Source organism: Candida parapsilosis, contig 005569, assembly GCF_000182765.1.
Source record: "Candida parapsilosis strain CDC317 annotated contig 005569".
Lineage (NCBI taxonomy): Eukaryota > Fungi > Ascomycota > Pichiomycetes > Serinales > Debaryomycetaceae > Lodderomyces > Lodderomyces parapsilosis.
Genome location: NW_023503278.1, coordinates 324,255 through 347,763, shown reverse-complemented (window position 1 = coordinate 347,763; position 23,509 = coordinate 324,255). Strand labels below are relative to the sequence as shown.

At 37.1% G+C, this 23,509-nt stretch overlaps 8 protein-coding genes across 8 annotated transcripts; 4 read left to right on the top strand and 4 right to left on the bottom strand. All coding sequences in view use genetic code 12, as the record gives it.

Moving 5' to 3' along the window:
• Window positions 1-1,187: 1,187 nt before the first annotated feature.
• On the top strand, window positions 1,188-1,952 carry CPAR2_101630 (mismatch-specific DNA-glycosylase; the record flags this gene model as incomplete). Its single annotated transcript, XM_036811723.1, has 1 exon — window positions 1,188-1,952. One exon carries the CDS (start codon window positions 1,188-1,190, stop codon window positions 1,950-1,952), a length of 765 nt encoding a protein of 254 aa, XP_036663308.1.
• Window positions 1,953-2,290: 338 nt separating this feature from the next.
• Window positions 2,291-3,853, bottom strand: ACH1 (acetyl-CoA hydrolase; the record flags this gene model as incomplete). Its single annotated transcript, XM_036811712.1, has 1 exon — window positions 2,291-3,853. One exon carries the CDS (start codon window positions 3,851-3,853, stop codon window positions 2,291-2,293), a length of 1,563 nt encoding a protein of 520 aa, XP_036663307.1.
• A 3,629-nt stretch (window positions 3,854-7,482) lies between these two features.
• LAP41 (metalloaminopeptidase) lies at window positions 7,483-9,069 on the bottom strand (the record flags this gene model as incomplete). The annotated part of the gene is made up of 1 exon (XM_036811701.1): window positions 7,483-9,069. The coding sequence occupies one exon, from the start codon at window positions 9,067-9,069 to the stop codon at window positions 7,483-7,485; it is 1,587 nt and encodes a 528-aa protein (XP_036663306.1).
• Window positions 9,070-11,744: 2,675 nt separating this feature from the next.
• Window positions 11,745-14,000, bottom strand: CPAR2_101600 (uncharacterized protein; the record flags this gene model as incomplete). The annotated part of the gene is made up of 1 exon (XM_036811690.1): window positions 11,745-14,000. One exon carries the CDS (start codon window positions 13,998-14,000, stop codon window positions 11,745-11,747), a length of 2,256 nt encoding a protein of 751 aa, XP_036663305.1.
• A 216-nt stretch (window positions 14,001-14,216) lies between these two features.
• CPAR2_101590 (putative GTPase) lies at window positions 14,217-15,272 on the bottom strand (the record flags this gene model as incomplete). The annotated part of the gene is made up of 1 exon (XM_036811679.1): window positions 14,217-15,272. The coding sequence occupies one exon, from the start codon at window positions 15,270-15,272 to the stop codon at window positions 14,217-14,219; it is 1,056 nt and encodes a 351-aa protein (XP_036663304.1).
• A 201-nt stretch (window positions 15,273-15,473) lies between these two features.
• On the top strand, window positions 15,474-16,472 carry RPN8 (proteasome regulatory particle lid subunit; the record flags this gene model as incomplete). The annotated part of the gene is made up of 1 exon (XM_036811668.1): window positions 15,474-16,472. The coding sequence occupies one exon, from the start codon at window positions 15,474-15,476 to the stop codon at window positions 16,470-16,472; it is 999 nt and encodes a 332-aa protein (XP_036663303.1).
• Window positions 16,473-16,766: 294 nt separating this feature from the next.
• CPAR2_101570 (protoheme IX farnesyltransferase) lies at window positions 16,767-18,149 on the top strand (the record flags this gene model as incomplete). Its single annotated transcript, XM_036811657.1, has 1 exon — window positions 16,767-18,149. One exon carries the CDS (start codon window positions 16,767-16,769, stop codon window positions 18,147-18,149), a length of 1,383 nt encoding a protein of 460 aa, XP_036663302.1.
• Window positions 18,150-18,482: 333 nt separating this feature from the next.
• On the top strand, window positions 18,483-23,462 carry CPAR2_101560 (uncharacterized protein; the record flags this gene model as incomplete). The annotated part of the gene is made up of 1 exon (XM_036811645.1): window positions 18,483-23,462. One exon carries the CDS (start codon window positions 18,483-18,485, stop codon window positions 23,460-23,462), a length of 4,980 nt encoding a protein of 1,659 aa, XP_036663301.1.
• Window positions 23,463-23,509: the final 47 nt, after the last annotated feature.

Below are 23,509 nucleotides of genomic sequence, written 5' to 3'. Positions count from 1 at the left end.
CATGGACGCCTATTTGGATATGACGCCAGAGCTTATCAAGTACTAACTAAGGCACGGCTTGTTGTCAACACATGTAGCGGCCATCTTATCAGCATAACGTATTAGCAACAAGTGAAGTCTTTTCAATGCTGAAAAGCAATATGTTAAAGCAATGCACTAACACCTATGAAAATTATAACTGAAGTGATGACATTGATTGTCAATTGCTGTTTCTCAACCGTCAATAACATAAATTGTTGATGTAATTCCTATATCGAAACAACCCTATTTTCATGAGCAGCTACAAGATTCATCTCTGAGGGCAATGACAATTTGTAATAGAACTATGCCATCTCCCAACGACGGGAAAAATTGACCAAAGTTATCACCACTGGGCTCGCTAAGCTTGTCAACAAGTGAGCCTCTTCATGATTGATGGTTTGTTTGAGCAACATTGTTGTCTATAGCCACCCCAATTGGTTGCAAAACATACCCCTCGACTTTTTCCAACCTGATGAATAACTAGCATCATGTCATCGTTTTAAATTTGGTGTGATATGTACCAATTGAAACAGCATTCTTCAAATAAGTTTAAGTAACGAATGAAGTAAGATTGGCTCAACACTCAAGTGTGTAAGTGACAACCTAGAAGTCTAATGAATGGAACATGTGCTACAAATAATAGCATGCCCAAACATGGCCACAAGCAATTTGATTCATCAATCGGGATTGACTTTCATAGCAAGTAGCTCGATGCACTTTAGCAAAGGAGGGGTGTCGGTTTAATAGCAACTTGCAGGGAAAGGAAGCAACCCATGGTGTCTTTTGTTATTTCCACACTATGTTTGAAGTGTCTCTATAAAATAAATAACATGACAATCAATTTGTTACCAAGTACACGACCTTTGTTAAGTCGTCATCTATTATGCACATCACTCTTTAATTACAGACTCTTATAATACAATTCATCTTTCTACTTATTAGTTTCATACTTGCTTATGTATCTATTTCTATCAGGGCCCGCTTACAGTTTACTATTGCTACTTGTCCAAAGTAGCTTTTATTGAATATTACAAAGTTTCAATAGTGCACTTATACCAACTAAATATCTAGGGTACTTCAATGCCATCGAAAATAAAGAGACAACCCAGACATCATTCAATTGACAGTTAACGATTCAAAATACTGATACCTACCAAATTGAAGAGATGTCAAAATTATCAAGAAACCCAAAAAAAACGAGGCAAAGCTCCACTTCTAAAGGAAGGACGCGAAAACGCGTCATCATTGATAGAACAACATTGCCAGATTTGCGTCCATCTTTAAGTACCCAAATGACAATCTTATTCATTGGAGACAATCCAGGAGTTCAATCATCTATTCAACAACATCACTATGCTCACCACTCAAATTTATTTTGGAAATTGTTTAATCGGTCAGGAATCTTGGAAAGAGTCGTTGCTGAAAGAATAAAGAGTGGGATCGCCAATAGCCAGTTATCGGATGACAAGTTACTTTGTGATCTTATCACGCAAGGGTGCTCAGCAAAGGACGACTTTGATTTGATAACGTATGGTATTGGATTCACGGGTCTATCACCACGATGCACGACCACAGCATCTCAATTGACAAGCAAGGAGAAATTGGCTGGTATTCCACGTCTTTTAAAAGATATTGAATTCAGCAAGCCCAAACATGCAGCTGTTATAGGAAAGGCAATTTGGGAAACGATTGTCAAGTACTATTGTTTGAAATTGGGGATGAAGTTTATTAAATTGAGCAAGGATAATTTTAAATGGGGTAAAGTTGAAGTTGGATCCGATGAACGATACAACTCCATCATTGAGTTATTGTATTCACAATTGCCTAGTGGGACTGCCATTTATGTGTTTCCAAACACGTCTGGATTGGTTGCTAGTTTGTCATTTCAAGAAAAATTGCAACTTTGGCAAAATTTGGCTGGAAATATATGACATTAACAACACTTTTCCAGCAGAGTTCGCAACTACATCGACAGGGCAAAATTAGGTCCTGAGAATAGGCACTTGTTTGCATTTTTATTGGTTCAAAAGTGATGGTTGGGGTTGCAATGTAAGTGGACATATTTTGAACTTGTCATAACTAGACACAATAAAAGTGATTAAATTTCACACTACAAAGTTTAAATATACGCATAGCATAGCATTAGAGCATGTCCCTTTACTAATCACACTATGTACCCCATGGTATACTCTACGACTATAGTATTGAAAAAAAAAAAAATCTATAAAACAGCTAGCTACAAACAAACACCACAGGACATTCTATGCTCCTACCAAGAGTCCAACTTCATGGTTCCGTTATCTTGGAAATTCAAATGCATCTTAAACACATCTCTCAATGAATGTGGTTCATGTAGAGTCTTTCTCTTTGTACATTCATAAATGGCTCTATCAAGATAATCCAGCAATTGATCTTTGTAATCAGGATGAGCACATTTTTGAATAATAACTCTAGCTCTTTCCTTTGGTGATAATCCACGTAAATCAGCCAAACCTTGTTCAGTGACAATAACGTCTAAATCATGTTCAGTTTGATCAACGTGGGGTGCCATAGGGACAATACATGAAACACCAGTGGGGTCAATTTTAGAAGGTCTGGCTGATGGAGTGTGCATGATTGATAATTTGGCATTTCTCAAGAAATCACCTGAACCACCCAATCCATTCAACATTCTTGATCCCATAACGTTTGTAGAGTTTGCATGGCCATAAATGTCAACTTCAACTGGTGTATTCATAGCGATAACTCCCAATCTTCTAATGATTTCGGGTGAATTTGATACTGCTTGTGATCTAAGACACAATTTTTTGGAATAAGTATCCCAATGAGAGTAGAATTTCTCAAACCCTTCTTCAGTTAATCTGATTGAAGTGGCAGTGGCATAATCTAACGAGCCACTTTCAAAGAAATCGAGGAATGAATCTTGCAACACTTCAGTCCACACCGTCAAGTTTTTGAAATTCGATGAAGCCAAACCTTCAACAACTGCGTTGGCAATGTTTCCAATACCTGATTGCAAAGGGTGCAAATTCTCTGGTAATCTACCTTGTTTAACCTCGTGTTCCAAAAATTCAACCAAATGATTAGCAATGGCTTTTGATTGTTCATCACTGGCGGTGTTTGGTGGGACCTTATCACCAGAAGTACTTTCAACAATGGCAACCACTTTGCTAGGATCAACTGGAATGGAAGTTTGACCAATCTTGTAATCAGCCGATGTGTGAGGGTATGGTTGTCTAAAAGGTGGATTAACTGGCATGTCTATATCATGAATACCTTCAAAAGATGGTGTTTTGGTATTGACTTCAATAATAACTTTATCAGAAACAGAAATCATTTCTGGTGAAGCACCAACAGCAGGACCTGGAACTATGGAACCATCCTCTTTGATAGCAGTGGCCTCAATAATAGTGATGTCCAAATTAGAGCCATTTGGTTTATCTTTGGTATAAAACCCATAAGTTAAATCTTGAGGAAACATCGACAAGTGCTTGTCAAAGAATTGAGTTCTACCATCATTAATGGCAGCGGCAATCGGTTTACCAACTTGATGAGGAGATCTACTTAAAAGCATATTGTTATTTGCCCATCTACTCTCTTCAGGACCAGCACTAGCACCAACAAATAAATGGAAACCCAATTTGTCTTGTAATTTGTTGTTTTCAACGTGGTCTGCCAATACAGTTGGGATAACTTTTGGTGCACCAACACCAGTGAAACCAGACCAACCAAGGTATTGACCATTTTGGAACAATTCAATACATTCTTGACCAGTTCTCAACTTTTTCAAGTAAGGAGCATACCTGACTCTTTGTTTTAATATGGATGACATTTGCCTTCGTGTGTGTATCTTGTGTGTGTGTGTGTGTGTGTGTGTGTGTGTGAATTTGGTTGTAAAAAAATTGAATCACAGTAAGTTAATATATGCGATGTGATTGCAATGTATGACTTAGTGTATGCAGATGATATTTGTTTAGTCTAAAATGAGTCTATTTCTGTGGTATAGGGACTCAATTGGGTGACAGTTGCTCAGTTATATATATATATATGTGACGATATATGAGATGATATGTCCTCGGTTGATTGTGTGTCCTATTTTTTGTTGTGTTGTTGTATTCTTTATTCTCTTTCAAATTGAGGAGTAAAAACTTTTTGGTTGCTCGTATACAACAAGAAATGCGTGTGTTGTGTTCTGTTGTGAAAAAATTGAGGGGAACGATAAACAACAAACAACCCAAAAAAAATTTGAATATGAAAAATAAACAAGACTTTAAAATTTATTCCTTAAAGCTGTATTAGCTCAGTAACAGTTGACCAATTGTAGTTGATACCTGTTGGGGGAGGTGGATTTGAGATAAATACTTTTGAAAAGTTGGGAGTTGGGTTGTAGTTCAAAGAAAGGAGGGGGAAATTTGTGTTGTATTTATATGGTTTCTTATATACATTAAACACCTTTTGAATAAAAGGGCGTGTATCGGATACCAAGAACACAACTTTAACTTTACAACCGGAAAAAAAAAAAAAAAAAAAAAAAAAGAGAAAGAAAGAAAAATAAATTAAAATATAATTTTGTTGTGTTTGTTATTGCTGTTGTGTTGCAAAAAAAATGTCTTTACCCAACACAACACAACAGAGTTGTTATTGTGGTTATTATGATTGGATTACTTCTACTACTTCTACTACTACTACTACTACACCATATGCTTTATACTAATGGCTATATAGATACTACCCACCTACTATAGTAAAATCTAACACAGCACAAATAGTTTTCAAACGTCTATCTCAATTATTTACAACCGATTTCTTCCCACTAACCCACACAAAACATGAAACTAGTACATACGTGATGCATGTGTATACACGCATTCCCCAGATTTATGTTACCCGTCATTACTAATGGGAAACTCCGGGGAAGAACGAGAACAAGAAAGATATGTGCAATTTCAGTTCTTTTTTTTTGCAGTATATTTGCAGTATACTTCTTCTAGACCTCTTGATTTAATTAGTGAGTAGATACTGCATATAAAGCTATTTAGTCTTTTCCGAGATTACACAAATACGTTTTGGAAGGAACGGTAATTACACAAACTAGGGACACCTTCAAATTGGGTACAAAGTACACTACTTCCTCGATGTAAACGAAGTATTAACCCTTTCTTTAAATCAGACATATTGAAAGAACAATAGACAATGTGGTGTTGTAAACTTCTCGGAACTTACATAGCTGCCAAAGGTATATATCTATATGTTGTACTTTACAGTTTTTATTATCTATCAACTTTAATTTTATTGCTCCCCCTCATATTTATTCGCCAGGTAGCAGCAAAGCCAACAAAAATATTTACTCAATACCCCCCTCCTATTGCCCCTCCTCTTATCTACTCAAATCTCCCACAAAACCAGTGCATAGATTCGACCTAATGAATTAACTATTCTTAGAAGAAGGAGAAGACACCTTCAACACAATTATTACAGCAGAATAGGGGTATATAGTACAAAACAAACACCATCATATACACACATATAAAAGACAATAACATCATGTGTATGCGAAAGCACCACCGCTGGTTGCCGCCTTATCGCTCTACACTAAGCTCAGTATTTGTCAATGGTACGTTTTTTCTCTTTTGTTCCTTGTTTGCACACAACCATTAGGAGTGTAAACAATGGGAAAGAGATGTACTCTGTATATGGTTTTAGTGTCACCAAAACCAATTCGGTATACCCCGGAAATAAATGTAATAATATACAATAGACGCACAATTACGACATACCCTCAAACTCAATACAGAGTACAATGCGGTACAAAACAAAAAGCTCACGCAACTTGCTACGAATCAAAATACTTCTACAAAAACCAAAGTCTATCAAAGGACTCTATCATCATTCGATTGTCGATGTTGTTTAACAGGTGATTACTTTTTGTAACCAAGTACATACAAAAATATTTGAGGATTTCAAAAACATGCTCTTGAGGCGTACATGCTGTATACATACATAGAAACCTTTTCGATTTCTTTCTTTACTTTCTGCTATTGTTTTAATCTCCACTGGAATGAGTTTATATTGCTATTGGGGACATTCGGAGTTTTCTTCATGTTCTCTTAATTAATGTAATATTTCTTAACTTTTTGAATTTCGGAGTTTTTTTTTTGTGGTTCTTCACTTCTTTGGTTCTTTATTAAACCAACGGCTTCAATTAAACTTAGAATCTCCCGAGTCTAAAAAAGAAAGCTAAGCGTTTAACTACTCTGAACGCCAAGAGATGGGCCATGTACCAACGGCTAATAAAACGTTAGAGACGTAACATTTTTCTTTAGCCTCGGTTGTTATTGAATTGATTCGGTTGAAGATGAAAAAAAAAAACACACCACTTTTGGTACATACTTTAACCGTTAAAATTAGTAGGTGCTCCGTATATCTTGTTAGTTAAACTTACTTACTACTACTACTCGCTAGTCTTCTAGACACATGCCAAGATAATACACATCAGAGTATTAAACTCATCTCGCTATTTAGTCAAAGCTAGGTTGTATTTTGGTCTTGGAGTTGAAAGAAACAATAGCACTCCCTCATAATCACAAAATTGTGTATATAGTGCTCCGTTACAAAAAGTAGCAAGTCATGAAAATAGAAAGTTTCGGAGTTTTAAGTGTTCGTCTATTGATAGTTCCCTTCCTTGTTGAAATTCACCCTTGCATCCTGCCCTTATAACAACATCCTTTCATCCATTCAAACCTTACAAATGCTTGATCTAAAAAAGACCAAGTATAATTTAGTTACAAAATGAAGAAATAACAACTACAAAAACTCCGAAACTCGATTGAAATTTCAGCTTCAGTCTTCTCCACGATACGATACAACCCCACACTAAGATACCAAACAATAACACGGAAATCTTTTCTTAGGTTTGTGAAATACCCAGCAGTCGAAACACACTGAGACTATGTGCAATAAATAACCCATTCATAAACGTGTATTGTTGAAAAGGGTAGTGTACACTTCCACCATTTTTTTGTTTTGTAACTCCCCGTGGATAATCGTAAAGTAACACAAAATTGAGGCATCTATTATATTTCTATGTATACCCACGGGAATTAAAATACTGACCAATAAGAACCACCACGTTATGCTTTTTCGCACCACTAAGGCACAAAAGAACATTATAAAAACCACCACGATTTATGAGGTTGTTGGGTATGTATAAACTCGCCTTTGAGTATCGAAACAATAAATGCACAAAGAGGAAAAATAAAGTCCGAAAGTGTTGGATGTATTTTGAAACTTTGAAGTGATTTATTTCTATAATCTGGGGGTATCTTTACAGACCGACAAATTACACAGAAGAAAGAGACTCCGACAGACACATACTTAGAGAGCCAACACTCAACTAAGGAACTCACAGTCTACAGTGTCTACTCAAAAATGTTTATTTTCTCACAGTCTCTACTTTTTCTACTACAAATCAACAAATTCATCATAAGTTGATCTCCAATTTTGGAAAAACCCAGTGAAAAATTTAGTCCCCAATCCAATATCCTTTGAGCCAACAGTAGCTCTGATTGAATGCATTGATAATTGAGGAATTCCCAAATCAATAGTTCTCACACCAGTGGCTGATGAAATTGCTGGTCCAATTGATCCACCACTTCTCGCATCATTTCTAATTTGGAAATATTGTAATTCATCTTTATTGCGATGAGCCAAAGCTTCCACAAATGCCAATCCAATTGAATCAGTAGCGAAATGGCCATTAGGGTCTAATGCTATAGCAACACCTTTATTGGGTACAGGTGAATGGTTTTCCAAGTAAACTTCTTTGAAATTGGGATTTAATAAATGATTAACATCAGCTGATAAAATGATGGAGTTGGCATATACTAATCTCAATTTATCTTGAGTGGCTACCTCATCAGGGTTGTAATGTTTACTAGCAACAACCCTTTCAACAACCAGCTCCAATAATCCACCTCTGGCACCAGCTCTAGTCAAACTACCAATCTCTTCATTGTCGTACAATGCAACAATGGTAAATGATGAGTTGTCATCTTTGAGCTCCTCCTTTGTAGCATCAATCAACCCATTCAAAGCAGCAAATGAACATACTCTATCATCAACTCTAGGAGCAAAAATAAACTCATTGTTTAACCCACCTTTAGTTCCCTTTTGAACGTCAAATAATTGCAAATCCCATTGACTAATTGATTCAACACCAACATTTGCCTTCTTAGCGATATACCTCAACAATTTCAACGGATGTTTTCCATACAAGGGAGCCCTCTTTTCAGCTTCAGTAGGTACAGGATCGTCTTCTTTTCCTTGAGAAAATCCAATCACTGGAACTGCTTTCGTTTCGGTATTGAATGGTCCAACAGCTGGGTCACCGAAATGTGGTGCTAATGTGGGAATGTGAGCAATTGGATGAGGTGTAGAATCAACCAAATGTTGTGAAACCTTACCCTTGGAGTCCTTCACCAATAATCTACCACCAATACCCAAATCTCTATCCCACCAAAGATTACCCAATGTCCCAGCATATGGAGCAATACCAAGCAACTCGTATCCATCAACATTGTCTTTCTTCGAAACTGGTTTCAAGATAGTAGTGAGTGAATCAATATGGGATCCAACGGCACCAAAGCCTTTAACCGGTTTCCAATTTTTACCAACAACAAATGCAACAAGAGAAGAGCCATTTCTAGTGGTGAAATATTTACCTGGTTTGATGTCACTCCACGATTCTGGTTCTGGTAAATACTCAAATCCAGCATCTTTCAATTGGTGCTTGAAGTGGTCAACAACATGATAGATTGTAGGGTTGTTGTAAGTAAAATCAATGTATTTCTCAGCCAACTTGTCAAAATATTTGTCATCATAGTTTGATACAACAGGTTGTTCAACTTTGTCAACTTTGTCAACTTTGTCAACTTTGTCAGCAGTGACGTTAGTCGTTACCGGAGTTGCACCCAATGTCTGCTCTTGGAGCTTGCTAATCAAAGCTGCAGTGATACCAGCAGCTATATCTTCAATTGTAGTGTTTGGCATTGGCTTAGTGACTAGTTGTAAAATGTGGTTTTCAAAAGAAAGTGAGTTGAGCATTTGGTGGGGTTTTTGATGCGGCACCAAAATATTTTGTTAGCTTTTCTCGCCAGCTAGCCAGCCAACCAGCCAAAACTGTGGCACACTCTCATCTACACAACGCATTTCCATTTACACGATTGCGTGAATTCATAAAACAATGAATTGGTAACACTGGATGAATTACAAACAGGACATTTGGCTGATTATATACCTATTTGTCTTGTACCACTTCTCATATTCCGACTGCCCTTATGACCCCACCACAGCCAACCAGACTTGACCATTAAAGGTAATTTCAACACTATATACAGTTAGAGCTGCAACCCTGTGCAACTTGAGTCCACAAGTCATGCAACGGGCACAGACACCCTGCATATATGAATTTTTGAAACTGTGTTAAGAATTGCGTTCACCAGAGTATTTGAATGTTTCGCGGAACAGGAAAAGCTTGATATTTCGGTCGCCATTAGGACCAGATCCAACAGAAGTGTATTGAAAGCAAATTATGACGGAGGCAAGCTATGTGTCCAACCTTGGTGTCGTCGGATATGGATCCCAATTTTCATTCACGACGGACATGTAGAAGGAAATGTTACCACTTTCCTGCTAGAAGATGTTTTCCCAATTGATGGATCTTTCATACTACTACAGAAAACAAGTGTTGATGAAAATTACAATCACTATCTATGACGGAGCTAAGTGTTAGGTCACAGAAATTGATTAACATCAAGTGCTTGACGATGGAATAAACAAAGCAAGCATGGGTACCCACACGGTCACATTTGGTTGAACCAGTATCGAATACATATGCAGAACTGTTGGATAAAAATTGGAATCCAATACAAAAAGTATCGATGAAGCCACTTCATTTGATTACCAATTATTAAACTTGACATCTTGCAGTGACTGTTTGGCATTGAACAAGCAGTCCGGCTTATGACTTTGAATGCTGAAGTATCGACAATGTCGCAGAGACAAACAAGTGATTTACAACTTGTATTTCGGCACATGGAGTCACTTCAATGGATCGTTGAATGATGATATACATCCTATTAATTGTGGGCATTGCAATAAGAGGATATTGCACACTATATCATGAGAATGAGGCTTTACTAAAGTGGACTCATGCGAGGGAAACTTACGGGAACTTGTTTGTTCCCCGAAGGCATTTACTGTGTTGTTAATAGCACTCGATTACAAGAGGCTACAAGAGATGCCGAATCAAAACCCCAATGGAAATCGCTCATTAGAAATAAAGAGAGAAAGAGATTGAGCTTTGACGTCAATAAACAACAAATGTACAGCAGCAAAATCCGATATCGGCAGTCCACCAATACCACCATTTAGCAAATCAGCAAACAGCAAACAGCAAATAGTAAATAGGGATTTTCAATGGGTTTTCAACGACAAAAAAACATTCATCTTTCTTTCTCATTCACAAACTAAGTAGATCAACCCAATGGCACTTCAATGAAAGCACACAACCAAGAATGATTGCTTTATATATAGACAGCTTTTTTGCATTTTTTCATTTTGCATTTTTTAATTTAATTGAATCTTTCCTCTAATTTTTATATTCTTCTGAACGCTGTTTTTCATAGCTTATAACATTACCTGCAATCATCATCTTCCATTTTCGATTATGGGATCAATCATTGACCGCAAAATGAGGGTACTTGAGGATTCGATGAGGGAAAAATTGGATCAAAACGCCACCATGATCAAGTCTGAAGAAGCAACCATATCACATCCACCGAGTTTCAGTAACATGGGTTTATTGCTTCTTGTTTGTCAAAAATATTGACAAACCAGACTCAAAAATATGGGCAATTCATTTGAATATCAACACATCTTATCCTCAATGGTCCCGCTCAAATCTTGGTTGATATCCTCCATCTTTAATGGCTCTTGGCTTGTGTGTATGAAGGTCCAAGGGGGTCTCTCTCCCATAGGGTGCACTATCCAGATGAAACTTGAAACACATTTGAACAATTCATTGGATGGGTGTTGGAGATACCATTTTGAGTTGCAGGGATAACAATCTTTAGCGTCAGTTCTCTTCCTATATCCATCCCTTTTTAGAGGGAAAGAAGGGAAGAGAGGAAAAAGAGTAAAATAAGGAGGTTTTTATAGGAAATACTTTGGCGGTTTTGTATATACAGTTTGGTGAAAGTTTGAGAATATCAAAAAAAAAAAAGGGCATAAAATTAGTAAAACTCGACCATTAAAATGACCAAACTATTGTTATTTAGTTATGTAGATATGTTTAGGTTTAGATCGTTGGTTAACTAGTACTGATTCGTTGCAGTGATACAATGTGAAAATACAACCATTCAGATCAACGTTTTTCCTTTATGAGAGGATCTTACACACATATTAGGTAAATTTGATAAACTTGGAATTCATTAACCATTCTACATTTCAGACAAACATCTAAGTAAAGTATATACTTAATCATTAGACTACTCCCTGGACTAATACTGAATGTTTATGCATAACAGAATTCGGTGAAATTCCCTACTATTCCCCCCTTTTTTTTTTTTGCAACCAAATTCAACAAGGAAAGCGAGGAACGTGATAAACCTACAAAAGAAAATCCCTAGATAATTTTACACTCAAAGCAAATATTACTAAAGCGTCTATTTATTCATCCTTGCCTTGAACTTGCTGACTCGTATTACGTTTCCCTCTTCATCGGTGCGTTCAAATCCTTGTTCTTCACGCTTTGCATTCTCTCGTGCAAGCATTCTTTCTCTTAATTTGTTGTAACTCTCACTCAACTCTTGATTGGTTATATCATTCTCATCGTGGAGGTTAGTGTCATCCTCGTCAAGTCCATGCTCTTCTATATCGTTTATCATTGCTTCATTCTCGTCATAATCATCAATATCGTGATTTTCGTCATAATCCATTCCAATTTCGTTCGACTTCTGGTCGTATACTTCTCCACCTCTAGCATTTTGGGAATTGGTACTTACAGAGTTACTCTTTTCTCTGCTCTTTGACTCAACAATTTTGTTTAGTGATTTAAAATCTTCCAAACTCTCAACTAGTGGACCATCAATGTCTATATCGTCATCATACATCCCCATCAAGTACGCTTTTGCCATAGTGTCCATATCTTGCATATTGCTGTAGTCCAAGTGAGTATCGTTTGCCACCATGCTTTCGTCGTAATGATCTGGTTTAGTGCCAACTTCATTTTGGTGCATCTCAGCGTTGCTGGTGATAGAAACACTTTGAGAATCATCCATCTGCATTGGGTTTTCTAACAATCCATCGTTATTGGCTTTCGAACTGTGCATTTCTATATCACTTGGTGGCGTGTTCTTCCGCAAAGCTTTAAATCTCGATACCGGCTTCTTTATTGTTTGTTGAGTATCAGAGTCAAAGGTTCTACTTGGTTTTGTACTGTTTGGCAGATCATTGATATCCTTCTCCATAATTGTATCCTCGACAACTTTATCACTTGAAGGTACATCAACATCTCTCTCCACAACAATATCTTCCACTATACTTTCCTTCTCCGATACTGCATCTTGAGCTGATCCACCATTGTTACGAGAAGTCCCGTTCACCCTATTCTGTTTGAATAATGAAGTCTTTATAAACGGTGGTGAGGTTTTCAAACTATCACTGATATTTTCAACATTTTTGATGTCCAAGTTTTCCGCAAATCTCACAGACTTTTGCTTCTTCTTAGCATCTATCGGTTTGGTTTCTACGACCTCCAGCTCTGAAGCATCTAATCCGTGCTTTTGACCACCTTTTATCAGTGTCTCCTTTCGCCTTAGTTCAGCAATCTGGTTCCAAAATAAATCACTCGACTTAGGGTCACCTGACTTGCCGCCAAGCCAAGTAGAGTTTGGTTTGGTGCCGTATAATAGGTCGTCGGCTCGATCGTCGTCATTTTCGTCATCATCATCACCATCATCATCACCATCATCATCAAGTTCGTAATCCCAGTCCTCATCATCAGCATACTCGCCACCCGCATCTTCTTCATTGTCAAATTCATCCGCTAGCAATTCCAACTCAAGTAAGTTGTCCGTGTCTATGCTGCTTTTCTCCATAGTGGTCTTGTTTGATGGAGTGGAATGCTCTTTCTTTGAAGATGAAGTTGTCTGTTTCTTGGTTTCGTCATCATTTTCATTATAATCTTCAAATGCTTGCACGCAAATCTTTTTCAAATTAAATTTCTCTTCTGGACTTATCTTTAAATCATCAATTTTGTCCAAAAGTTCATCTTGGTTGAGATGTTGCTTTAATTGTGTTTGACCAGGCATAAGTTCCATGTCTGCAAACAATTGCATAAGCTCATCGTCTTGACTATCACCATTTGTTTGTCCTGGCAGTATATCTCCCACTTTAGATGCCTTTTCGGATTTGCCTGATGATGATGGCGTTATTACTTTTGATGCCAGTTTAGTAACTGGACCCTCAACTTCAACGGGGACATTATTGATTCTTGAACTAATGAAATTACCGTCTTCGTCAACCTCTTCTTGAATATCCATAAACGGGAGCCCATCTTCATTCAATTTCTCTTTTTCATCTACATGATTAACCAGTTGCAATTGTTGTCCCAACTTGTTCAAATTGTCCTTGGTTGATTGTGCTTCTTTTATCTTTTGGTCAAATTGTTCCACTAGGCTCTTTAGCCTAATAGCTTTGTCATCATTGCTTTCGCTTCTACTTGTCTCCTCATTGCTTCTTTCATCTTTAACTTCTTCAATCTTGGGAGTTTTTTGTTTAAGGGCCACACTTAGCTCCCTACTGAGGTGTAACCTTTTTCTTTGCAAATTCAAAATAGTCAAATTGATTTGCTTAATTAGCTCATTAATCTCAGATTTCTCATCTTTTGGTGCAGTTCCTTTGGCGATAGTGGTGGACATCTTGTATCGTGAAAATGTACCTTATGCTTCGATGGGTGTTGGGTGGGAATGTGATATCTCATAGAAGGAACATCTATTTTTTCCATGTTAGTCTATATTGTACAGCGATGATACGTACACAAAATCAAAGCAGCAAGTGTATCATTAGAGATGGTTGCAACTATAGACACTATTGGGCTACTCCAAGATATATGTACAATACATTGCCTATCCAACTTATCTATTCATGACACCACTTCCTCCATGTTCCTCTTCCCAATCACGCAAAGCAGCTTCCCATTCCACATCTTCAATATCAACTGCTTGATTTTCATCATCATCGTCTTTATCAATATTCATGGCATCAGCTGCAGCTTTTCTTTCTTCTTCATCATACTTTTCCTTCTCATCTATCCATCTTTCATGTATATCAATGTCTTGAAGTCCGGCAGATCCTCCTTGTCTAACTGCTTCATTCCAAATTGTATCTCCTCCAACCTCACTACCAAAACTATAGCCATTAGCTTTATCTATAATGCTTAGTAGATTAATCATACTCTGCTTATCTTCAACAAACAACACTTCAAATGCCACCAAATGAAACTCCTCAACCAATTCACCAATTAATTCAGTGAGGCGTACATATTTCTTACCCAAGATTGAGTTTGACTCTTTTTCCAAATGAGGTGTCAAGTAATGCAAATCTTGTACTTCTGTATAGTAGTCCAATCTAAATGGCAATGGCCCATACCCTTTTAGCAAGTCAATCTTACTGATAACATTAACTTGAGGAAGTTCTAGTTGTAACATTGATCGTAGGCTTAGTAACAAAATGGAAATATACTGTGATGGGCTAGTTAAATATATGGAGTCAACCAACGATACAACACATAATCTAATCTTTGTTTCTTTAGTTAATGTGGTGAATATCTTGTGTAATGCACTATGATGAGTGAAGAGTTCAATTTGACCAGGACAATCAAATAATAGATAGCTTTTTTCATCAATGAGTTTCTTAACTTTAGCAAGAAATAAATCAATACCATTAGCAATCAACAGTTCCATAGCAAACATCAATCCACCATTGGGTCCCAAGTTTAGTTCATTCATGACATCTTCCAACTCTATGTAGTCTCTAATGTCTAAATCGCATGGGTAAGGAAGTCTATCATTAGCAGGATCCAAGTTAATGATGCTCAGTTTTCTTCCAATTGCAGACAAAAATTGATACATTCCATGACAATATGTGGATTTACCCGCACCTGGTGGACCAATAACAACTTGACCGTACATTGCTGATGCTGTGTATGCTGTGTATATTGTGTATGCTGTGTATATAGTGGTTTTCTTTCTCCGATGTTCTTTGTATATACAAACTGTAAACTATATTGTGTAATATAAAAAAGGTGAATTTTCAAAGGCAAAAAAAAAAGGTTCAATCAATCAATCAATCAATCAAATAAGTTTACCCACCACTCAACTACGCCCTTTACAATGTCAGTCGCTACATCAAGTACTAATGAATTGAATTTTCTCAAAAAAACTGTCACTGTTTCACCATTGGTTTTATTATCAGTTGTTGATCATTTCCATAGAGTATCCAAAGATAGTGGAAAGAGAGTTGTTGGAGTAATATTAGGGGACAATTCAACCGATACAATTAAGATAACAAACTCATATGCAATTCCATTTGAAGAAGACGAGAAAAACCCTGGTGTTTGGTTTTTGGACCACAATTATATTGATGCAATGGGGGAAATGTTTAAGAAAATCAATGCTAAGGAGAAATTGATTGGATGGTATCATTCAGGTCCCAAATTGAAAGCATCTGATTTGAAAATAAATGATGTGTTTAGGAAATATACTGCCAATCCTTTACTTTTAATTGTTGATGTTGATGCACAAGGAGTTGGAATCCCCACGGATGCTTATTTTGCTGTTGATGATATCAAAAATGATGGTTCAGCTGCTGAAAAGACATTTATCCATGTTCCATCTTTGATAGAAGCTGAAGAAGCCGAGGAAATTGGAGTAGAGCATTTATTGAGAGATATTAGAGACCAAGCTGCCGGAAACTTGTCATTAAGAGTAACACAAACGTATCAATCATTATTAGGATTGCATCAAAAATTGAGAGATATCGCCACATACTTGGAAAAAGTATACAATAAGAATTTGCCACTCAACCATACTATTTTGGGCAAACTTCAAAATGTGTTTAATTTACTACCCAATTTGGTACAACCAGCTGCAAGTTCACAAAGTGGTGAAGATGCGACAACAGCTTCAGGAAGTGAATTGGCAACTGCATTCACTGTAAAGACAAATGATGAACTTATGATTGTATATATTAGTACATTGGTTAGAGCTATCATTGCATTTCATGATTTGATTGAAAACAAATTGGAGAATAAGAAATTGAATGAGAAAAAGGCACTAGAAGCAGAGGAGTCATTGGTCGAGGATAAAAACTCAGTCACTGCGGAGTCATAAATAGGCTATACAGTAGTTTATACGTAGATTGTGGAAGTAATTGTTTAAATTGCCTGTAGATTTTGATTAAAGCGATAGATGCGAAGTGAATGAATGTGAGAACGAAAAAAAAAAAAAGTTTTTGTCTTGAACAATGCGTGTTTGTTGTTCTGTTTGTTGGTTTGATTATCAGACGTTTTTCTTTCAACAGTACCTCACGTGAAAGGACAATAAGTCTTAGAGGTTTTAGCCGGGTGCCTGAAAGTGTGTGAAAGTGTGCGTGTGTCTGTGTGTATGCGCTGATACAATATTATCATGAGTCACAAATTGCTTCCTATTTCAAGGTTGCACACTATCAACAACTTTAACTTCTTTTTCCATAATACCAAACGAAGTCTCATCAAGAGTCAAAACTTCCTCAGTAACCAATTCCTAACTAGACAAGTGAAACTACCTCATGTTGCAAATCAAAATAACACTACGCCACGTGTGAGGCTGCTACCCGACAGAGTACATATAAAGGATATCAAAGATTCTTCTGGGTCAACTACCGTGTTGAACGTGGCATCGAAAGTGCTTACTTGTCAAGAACCAGAAGCAAAACTGTCTCAAAGTTTAACCCAAGAGGAGAGTACCGGCACTGCAACGACTGCTACAACATCAACATCAACCTCAACATCTGGCATCCCATTCAAAGTTTCACCTAAAGCTCCAAGATCTACAAAAGTGGTGGAACCAGTATCTATTCTCGCATCCAAAACAGGATTACGAGACGAACTCAGAGCTTACGTTAAACTCACAAAACCAAACTTGACAGTATTGGTAACATTAAGTTGTATATGTTCGTATGCCATCTCACCCTTGAGTGTCTCGTTTCTTGAATTGATTTTCTTAACCACGGGAACTGCTTTATGTTCGGGTGCCGCCAATGCCATCAATATGGGGAGAGAACCTGATTTTGATAAACAAATGCCAAGAACCATGGGTAGACCAGTGGTTAGAGGATTAATCACTCCACAACAAGCTTATAATTTTGCTGCTTTGGTAGGAACCACGGGGGTAGTTATGCTTTGGTACGGTGTTAACCCCATTGTTGCCTCCCTAGGTTTCTTCAATATTGTATTGTATGCTTGGATATACACTTCAATGAAAAGGAAATCGATCCTCAATACCTGGGTAGGTGCAATTGTTGGTGCTATTCCACCATTGATGGGATGGGCCGCATCATCATCGTTATTACACCCAGGTGCATGGTGTTTAGCCGGATTGCTTTATGCATGGCAATTCCCTCATTTCAATGCGTTATCTCATGGCATTGCTCAACAATACAAGCAAGCAGGGTATGTAATGACAGCAGCTGAGAATCCCAAATTAAACGCAAGGGTAGCCTTGAGGTACTCCATATTGATGTTTCCCCTTTGTTTCGGATTGAGTTATTTTGGCGTCACTGATTGGGTATTTCCATTTGATTCAGCCATTGCTAATGGATGGCAGGCTTATTTAGCATTCAAGTTTTGGCAGCAACAACTGAAGAATTACAAAAACCCCAAGGGTCCTACTTCGGAAGGTATAGCATTGGCTGGTATTCATGCAAAGAAATTATTTTGGTGTTCAGTATGGCATCTTCCTGCTGTTTTGATTTTGGCAATGTTGCACAAGAAGGATCAATGGGATAGACTATATAATTATTTATTCTGAAAGGGAGGGGAAGCGATGATCTGTACATAGTTTGAAAGGAAAGTGTATGTGTTTATGTGTTTATGTGTGTGTCTTGTACGTATATGATGGTATTATATGTGTAATGGCTATGGAGGAAGTTGTAGTTTCGTGTATAAACTGATGACGTGTGTGGTATTTGGTCCCTATAGGGCCGATATTGGTGCGCGATCAACGAGAACAACAACCAAACAAAAGCCCGAGAATTTTCACCAAAACGCCTCCTACGACCAACCCCAAGTCCACACCATCTTGCTTATTGTTGTACGCTTGTTAGAACTGAAGACCAATTAACATTAGCTGACCCATACAACAATGTTCAAAACCCCATCAAGAAACACGAAATACGAACAACTGGTGGACAAGACATTGGCATTATTTGAATCACTTGAAGAATGGGCCGATTACATTGCGTTTCTATCCAAGTTACAAAAAGTACTACAATCATACAAAGAAGAACTAGATAAAGAAGTAAAAGAAGGTGGAGGGGGAGGAGGAGAACATGAACACCTGTTTTTTGTACCGCATGCTACAGAAGTGTCATATCGGTTGGCACTTTGCCTTTCACCAACTTTACCCAATGGTGTTCATCAAAAGACATTGAATATTTACGAGTTCATATTGGAGAACTTAAATTCAAAACAACTCAATTCGGACGTTAGTATATGGATACCTGGGTTTTTGCCACTTTTCTCATACTCTTCAATCCAAATCAAACCACAACAAATCAAAATTGTGAAAAACTTGATTATCGAAAAGCTAAGTCGTGAAACATTGAGCAATTTGATTAAACCGTTGGTTGTTTGGTTCTTATCAGGATTGGAAGATACAAACTCCGAAGTGTTCAATGATGTGCATTCACTAATGGTATCCTTCAAGTCCAAACTTCAAGATGATTCTCAATTCTGGCATTGCATCTTTCTTTGTATTATAAACACACCGGAAAGAAGACTTGGCGCATTGCATTGGTGTGAACGAAACTTGCCCGAGTTTGCCAATACCAAAGACGAACAAGGAAACCCACTTTATTCACAAGAGGCTCAGCTCTGTATGAAACCAGAAGCTGGTCTCTTGGTCAGAGCATTTGCAGTAGTCATTGGGTTGTCTTCTTCGGCGGATATCTTGGTGACAAGGGGATTTTTTGATTTGTTGTTATCACGAGTGCCGTTGGATAGTGCTATATTTGACCACAAGGTGACTTCAAAGGATAAAGATTTGTTGATCATGTCGTGTTGCAAAATAACTTTAAACAAAGACGTGAGTTTGAATAGAAGAGTATTGAATTACTTTTTGGGTCCTGATATTGATAGTGACAGTGAAACAAGAAGAGACTATTTCAAAATGAATGCAAAGGATTCATTAAGTCGCGGTCTTGTCAAGTTGGGTACTTCAAATTCGAAGCGGAATCAATTGGACGCACTCAAGATGTCATTTTATCTAATAATGGACAAGTGGGAGATTAACTATGAACTAACTCCTGAATTGTTTTCACCATTTCTTTATCAATGTTTTGCAAAGCGTCATGATGAAGAAGTGATCAAAACAGCAATGAATTTCTTTGATGAGACTGAGTCGTTATACATTTGGAATGAAGTGCTTAAATTGGTTGTGCTGGATAAAGAGGCAAACCTTGATATTGTTGAGTTTATACTAAAACATTTTCACCTCAATGAGGATGAAAACGTTGATAAATTCTCACCATTGGTGTTGTCTTGTCTCTTATTCGGTCTTGAAATAAACAATCAAAAGTTGGAGCTAATTGAGATCATTTTTGGGTACATACAATGGGGCAAATTGGGTGATATAAACAAGGACAGTCAATTGTCCCGCTCACAGTTGTTTGAGTCGGTGACTCTATGGACTAAGCAGGAAGCAAACCACGATTTGGAAACTCTTCCGTACTCGTTTGACGAATTGGTGCCTTACATTTTCAGTCAATTGCAAACGTTGTATCTCACGAATTCTTCTAAGCTGAATTTTGATACAAGAATTGGAAATCTTTGGATTCGGTTATTCGATGCGGTTGAAGCAGATGATGTGAAGCAAGATATTTCTGGGAAGTTTGTATCGCGATGGTTGAAGGAATTGCCTGAAAGTCTAAATACGAGAGATATTTTCATTGCTTTGACAAGAGTAAACATGCTTAACCATTTGTCAAAGTTTATTGGTGTGCTTGAGAAAGAGATATGTTTGAAATACATTCTTTCAAGTTTGTGGCAAGCTGTAGTGTCTTCCAATCCTGCTAACCATCAAGTTGAAGCAGTTAAAAGTATTTTCGAGTTGAGATTTTCCTTTCCCATTCACAAGCTTGAAGCAGGGATTTTAGAATTGTTTTTGCAAATTCTGCTTGATAAGCAATATCTTGCTTTTGAAACATTGTACATTCATACTTCTGGAATCAGCGAGGCAGAAAATGTCTTGAGTCGTTTGTTTCAGTTGATATTGGACGACTCTGATAAAGATGGAGCGCAACAACAGGAGGTGGTTTTAGACTTGATTCATCGACTTGTAAGCAACAACAAACCGCAAAGGTTGCTCAACTTGTGTTTTACACCATTGACAAGATTCGGATTTATGGAAAATGGTCACTTCAAATTTGAGCCTAGTGAAGATTGCGATCAATACGCATATGACTTGAAACAAGTTGAATCTTTGTTGACGTATGATCTGAAGAGCATTAGACATCACATCAGTAGTGATCAATTTGGCGTACCAGATGTGACGGAGGAACATGACGATCATCACTTGCAAATGTCTTACAAGCGGTACTTGATCCTACTTTTGAAGGAGAATCTCAAATTGATTACATTTGAAAGTGCATTCATGTACTCCAAAGACGAGTGTCGTACAATTGCTGATATCAGCTTGAACATTTACATGAAGCTAATTACTGGTAATGAGAAAAATTTTGAGACATTATTTGACGAGTTACTTATTGATACATTCAACCATTTGAATGGAAAAGATTACGACGGTGTGTCTGAATCAACAATTGGAAAATTTTTGCAATGCATTTTCCATTTCCTCGATCGAGCATCTGTGTCCAATGTCAAATTGAACTTGTTACATGTTCATGAACAGGACAAAGGGCCCTTATTGGTGAATTTGATTCAAGTTGGTGTAGCCAAATGTCAATCGCCGATCCTACTTGAAAAGTATATGAATTTAATAACTAAATCAGCTTATCTTTTCGGAGAATCAATTTTCAGTATCTTGCTTACCTTGACTGAAACCATTGTTCTGAAAATCAATTTGTTATTTGATCGATTCCTCCACTGGGATGACTTTAAATCTACTGAATGTTTTGACGATTCCATGATTATCCTTTTTGATGGGTTGGAGAATTTCCTAACTATCTGTCATGGTTACTTGATGCACTCCAGTGCTAGAGTACAGATCCAATCACAAAAGAACAAAGATTCAGCCAATAACGGGTTCTTGAATAGTGTCATGCTGGGTGTTTTCCAAATCGAATCACCTTCTACTAAAGACACTGAACAAAATAAGCATTATTCCACCCTTATTGCTCTTCATGATGCAACGAAGGCTAGTTTCAAGATATGGGATTGGGCTGATTCCAAGACAAATATACCAGACGATGTCACCACTTATTCTGACAGATCTCTAACTTTTCTTTCATTCAAGCTCAAGTTTAGAACAAAGACATTTTTGGATCGTTTGATTGAGTTGGAACGACAGGAAATTGTTAATACATTGATTACGTCCAACATTCAATTATCAAGTGTTTTGAAACTTCTCAATATTTTGGATAATGGTCGATCACAAGTCACGTTACCTTATTTATTCAATTATATCAAGATGAAGTTCAATCCTCAAATGTTTTTGGATACCAGTAAAACCTATGTTGAATCTATTGTGGATAGCCATGACTTGTCTAGTTTTGTGGTGGCATTTTATGATTTTATGGATTCAGACACAATTTTTGACACTTTGAATCAGACATTGGAGTTTTTGGATCTTGTTGCCTCACAAGTATCTAACTTTGACCCAATTGTTCCTGGTGCTTTACAAATTTGTAAAGTGATTTCAATCAAAACAGGCAACACAAGGAATCGCGAGTACTTGAAAAACAAGAAATTGTTGTCTGATAGCTTCACTAAGCTTTTCAATCAATACATCAATCATCATTCCACCTTGAAAATGAATTCTGCCGACGTTGGCAATGATGCTGCCAACAACCACCAGTTTATTGACACGATAACTGAGTTAGTTCCAATTTTGGAGGAGATATATCGTGATTCAGAAAAGACAAACCAAACTGTTGGATTTATTATCAATAATGTCATTTTAACTCAAAATAAGAAAAAACAACCCCACTTGAACGACGCTTTATTGCAATTGCTTTTGCTTCTAGGACAGCATCACCCTGTAAGAGTTTGGAAGTCAACAGTTGCTGATTTATTCAATGATAGGAACTTCTTCACCACAAATGCATGCTCCAATCTGAAATGGATGGAGATTATTCAAATCTGGATTGAGAATGAGAAGGACAAATTTGACGACAAGATTGCCAAACTTGCACCATCATCAACAAATTCACCAGCAGGGACATTGTTCAACTGGAATGAAGATTCAGAAATTGAAGCCAAGATTAATGTCATCAAGCAATTGACGTATACCATTCTCGTGCAACCACATGATTACTTTGCCAACAAAATCAATCAAGTTTTTGATAAGGTCAATCAATTGTTGAGTTTAAGTACATGTCCCGCGCCAATTCGAATTGAAGTCACTACATTACTTCGAGCGGTTGTTTTGAAAATTAGTGATGTTCACTTGACTTCTCATTGGGCTATGATTATTCACGAATTGCGGCTGATTTTCACCTTAATTTCTCATCCACCTAAATCAACCAAAGAGCTCACTTCCATACCACCTCAAACATTGCAATTGATACTATTTGCATCAAAACTACTTGATGAATTATTAATTGTCAATCCCGATGGATTTAATCTAAATTCATGGTTATTTATTAGTGTTGATTTTGAAAACAAGTCCACCCAAACTAATCTGATTATTGACTCTATTTCCAAAAATAATGACTTTACGTTTTTGAAAAATGATGCAATCAAGCTAAATCATGGAGATTTGATGGATGAAACTAGTCTTAGTCCATTATTGGAGGGCGTAAGACACATCTCACTGATTACTCAATTGAGGTTATTTTTTGATTCGTTAAGTATGATACATTATGAGCGGACATACAGTTTGAAACTAGTTAATCTCAAAACCTGTCAAGATGATATCGTACATGATTTGATCACCATATCCTAACGTGTGATTCGAGGACTACACAAGACTTCTTTATAACGATTACTATC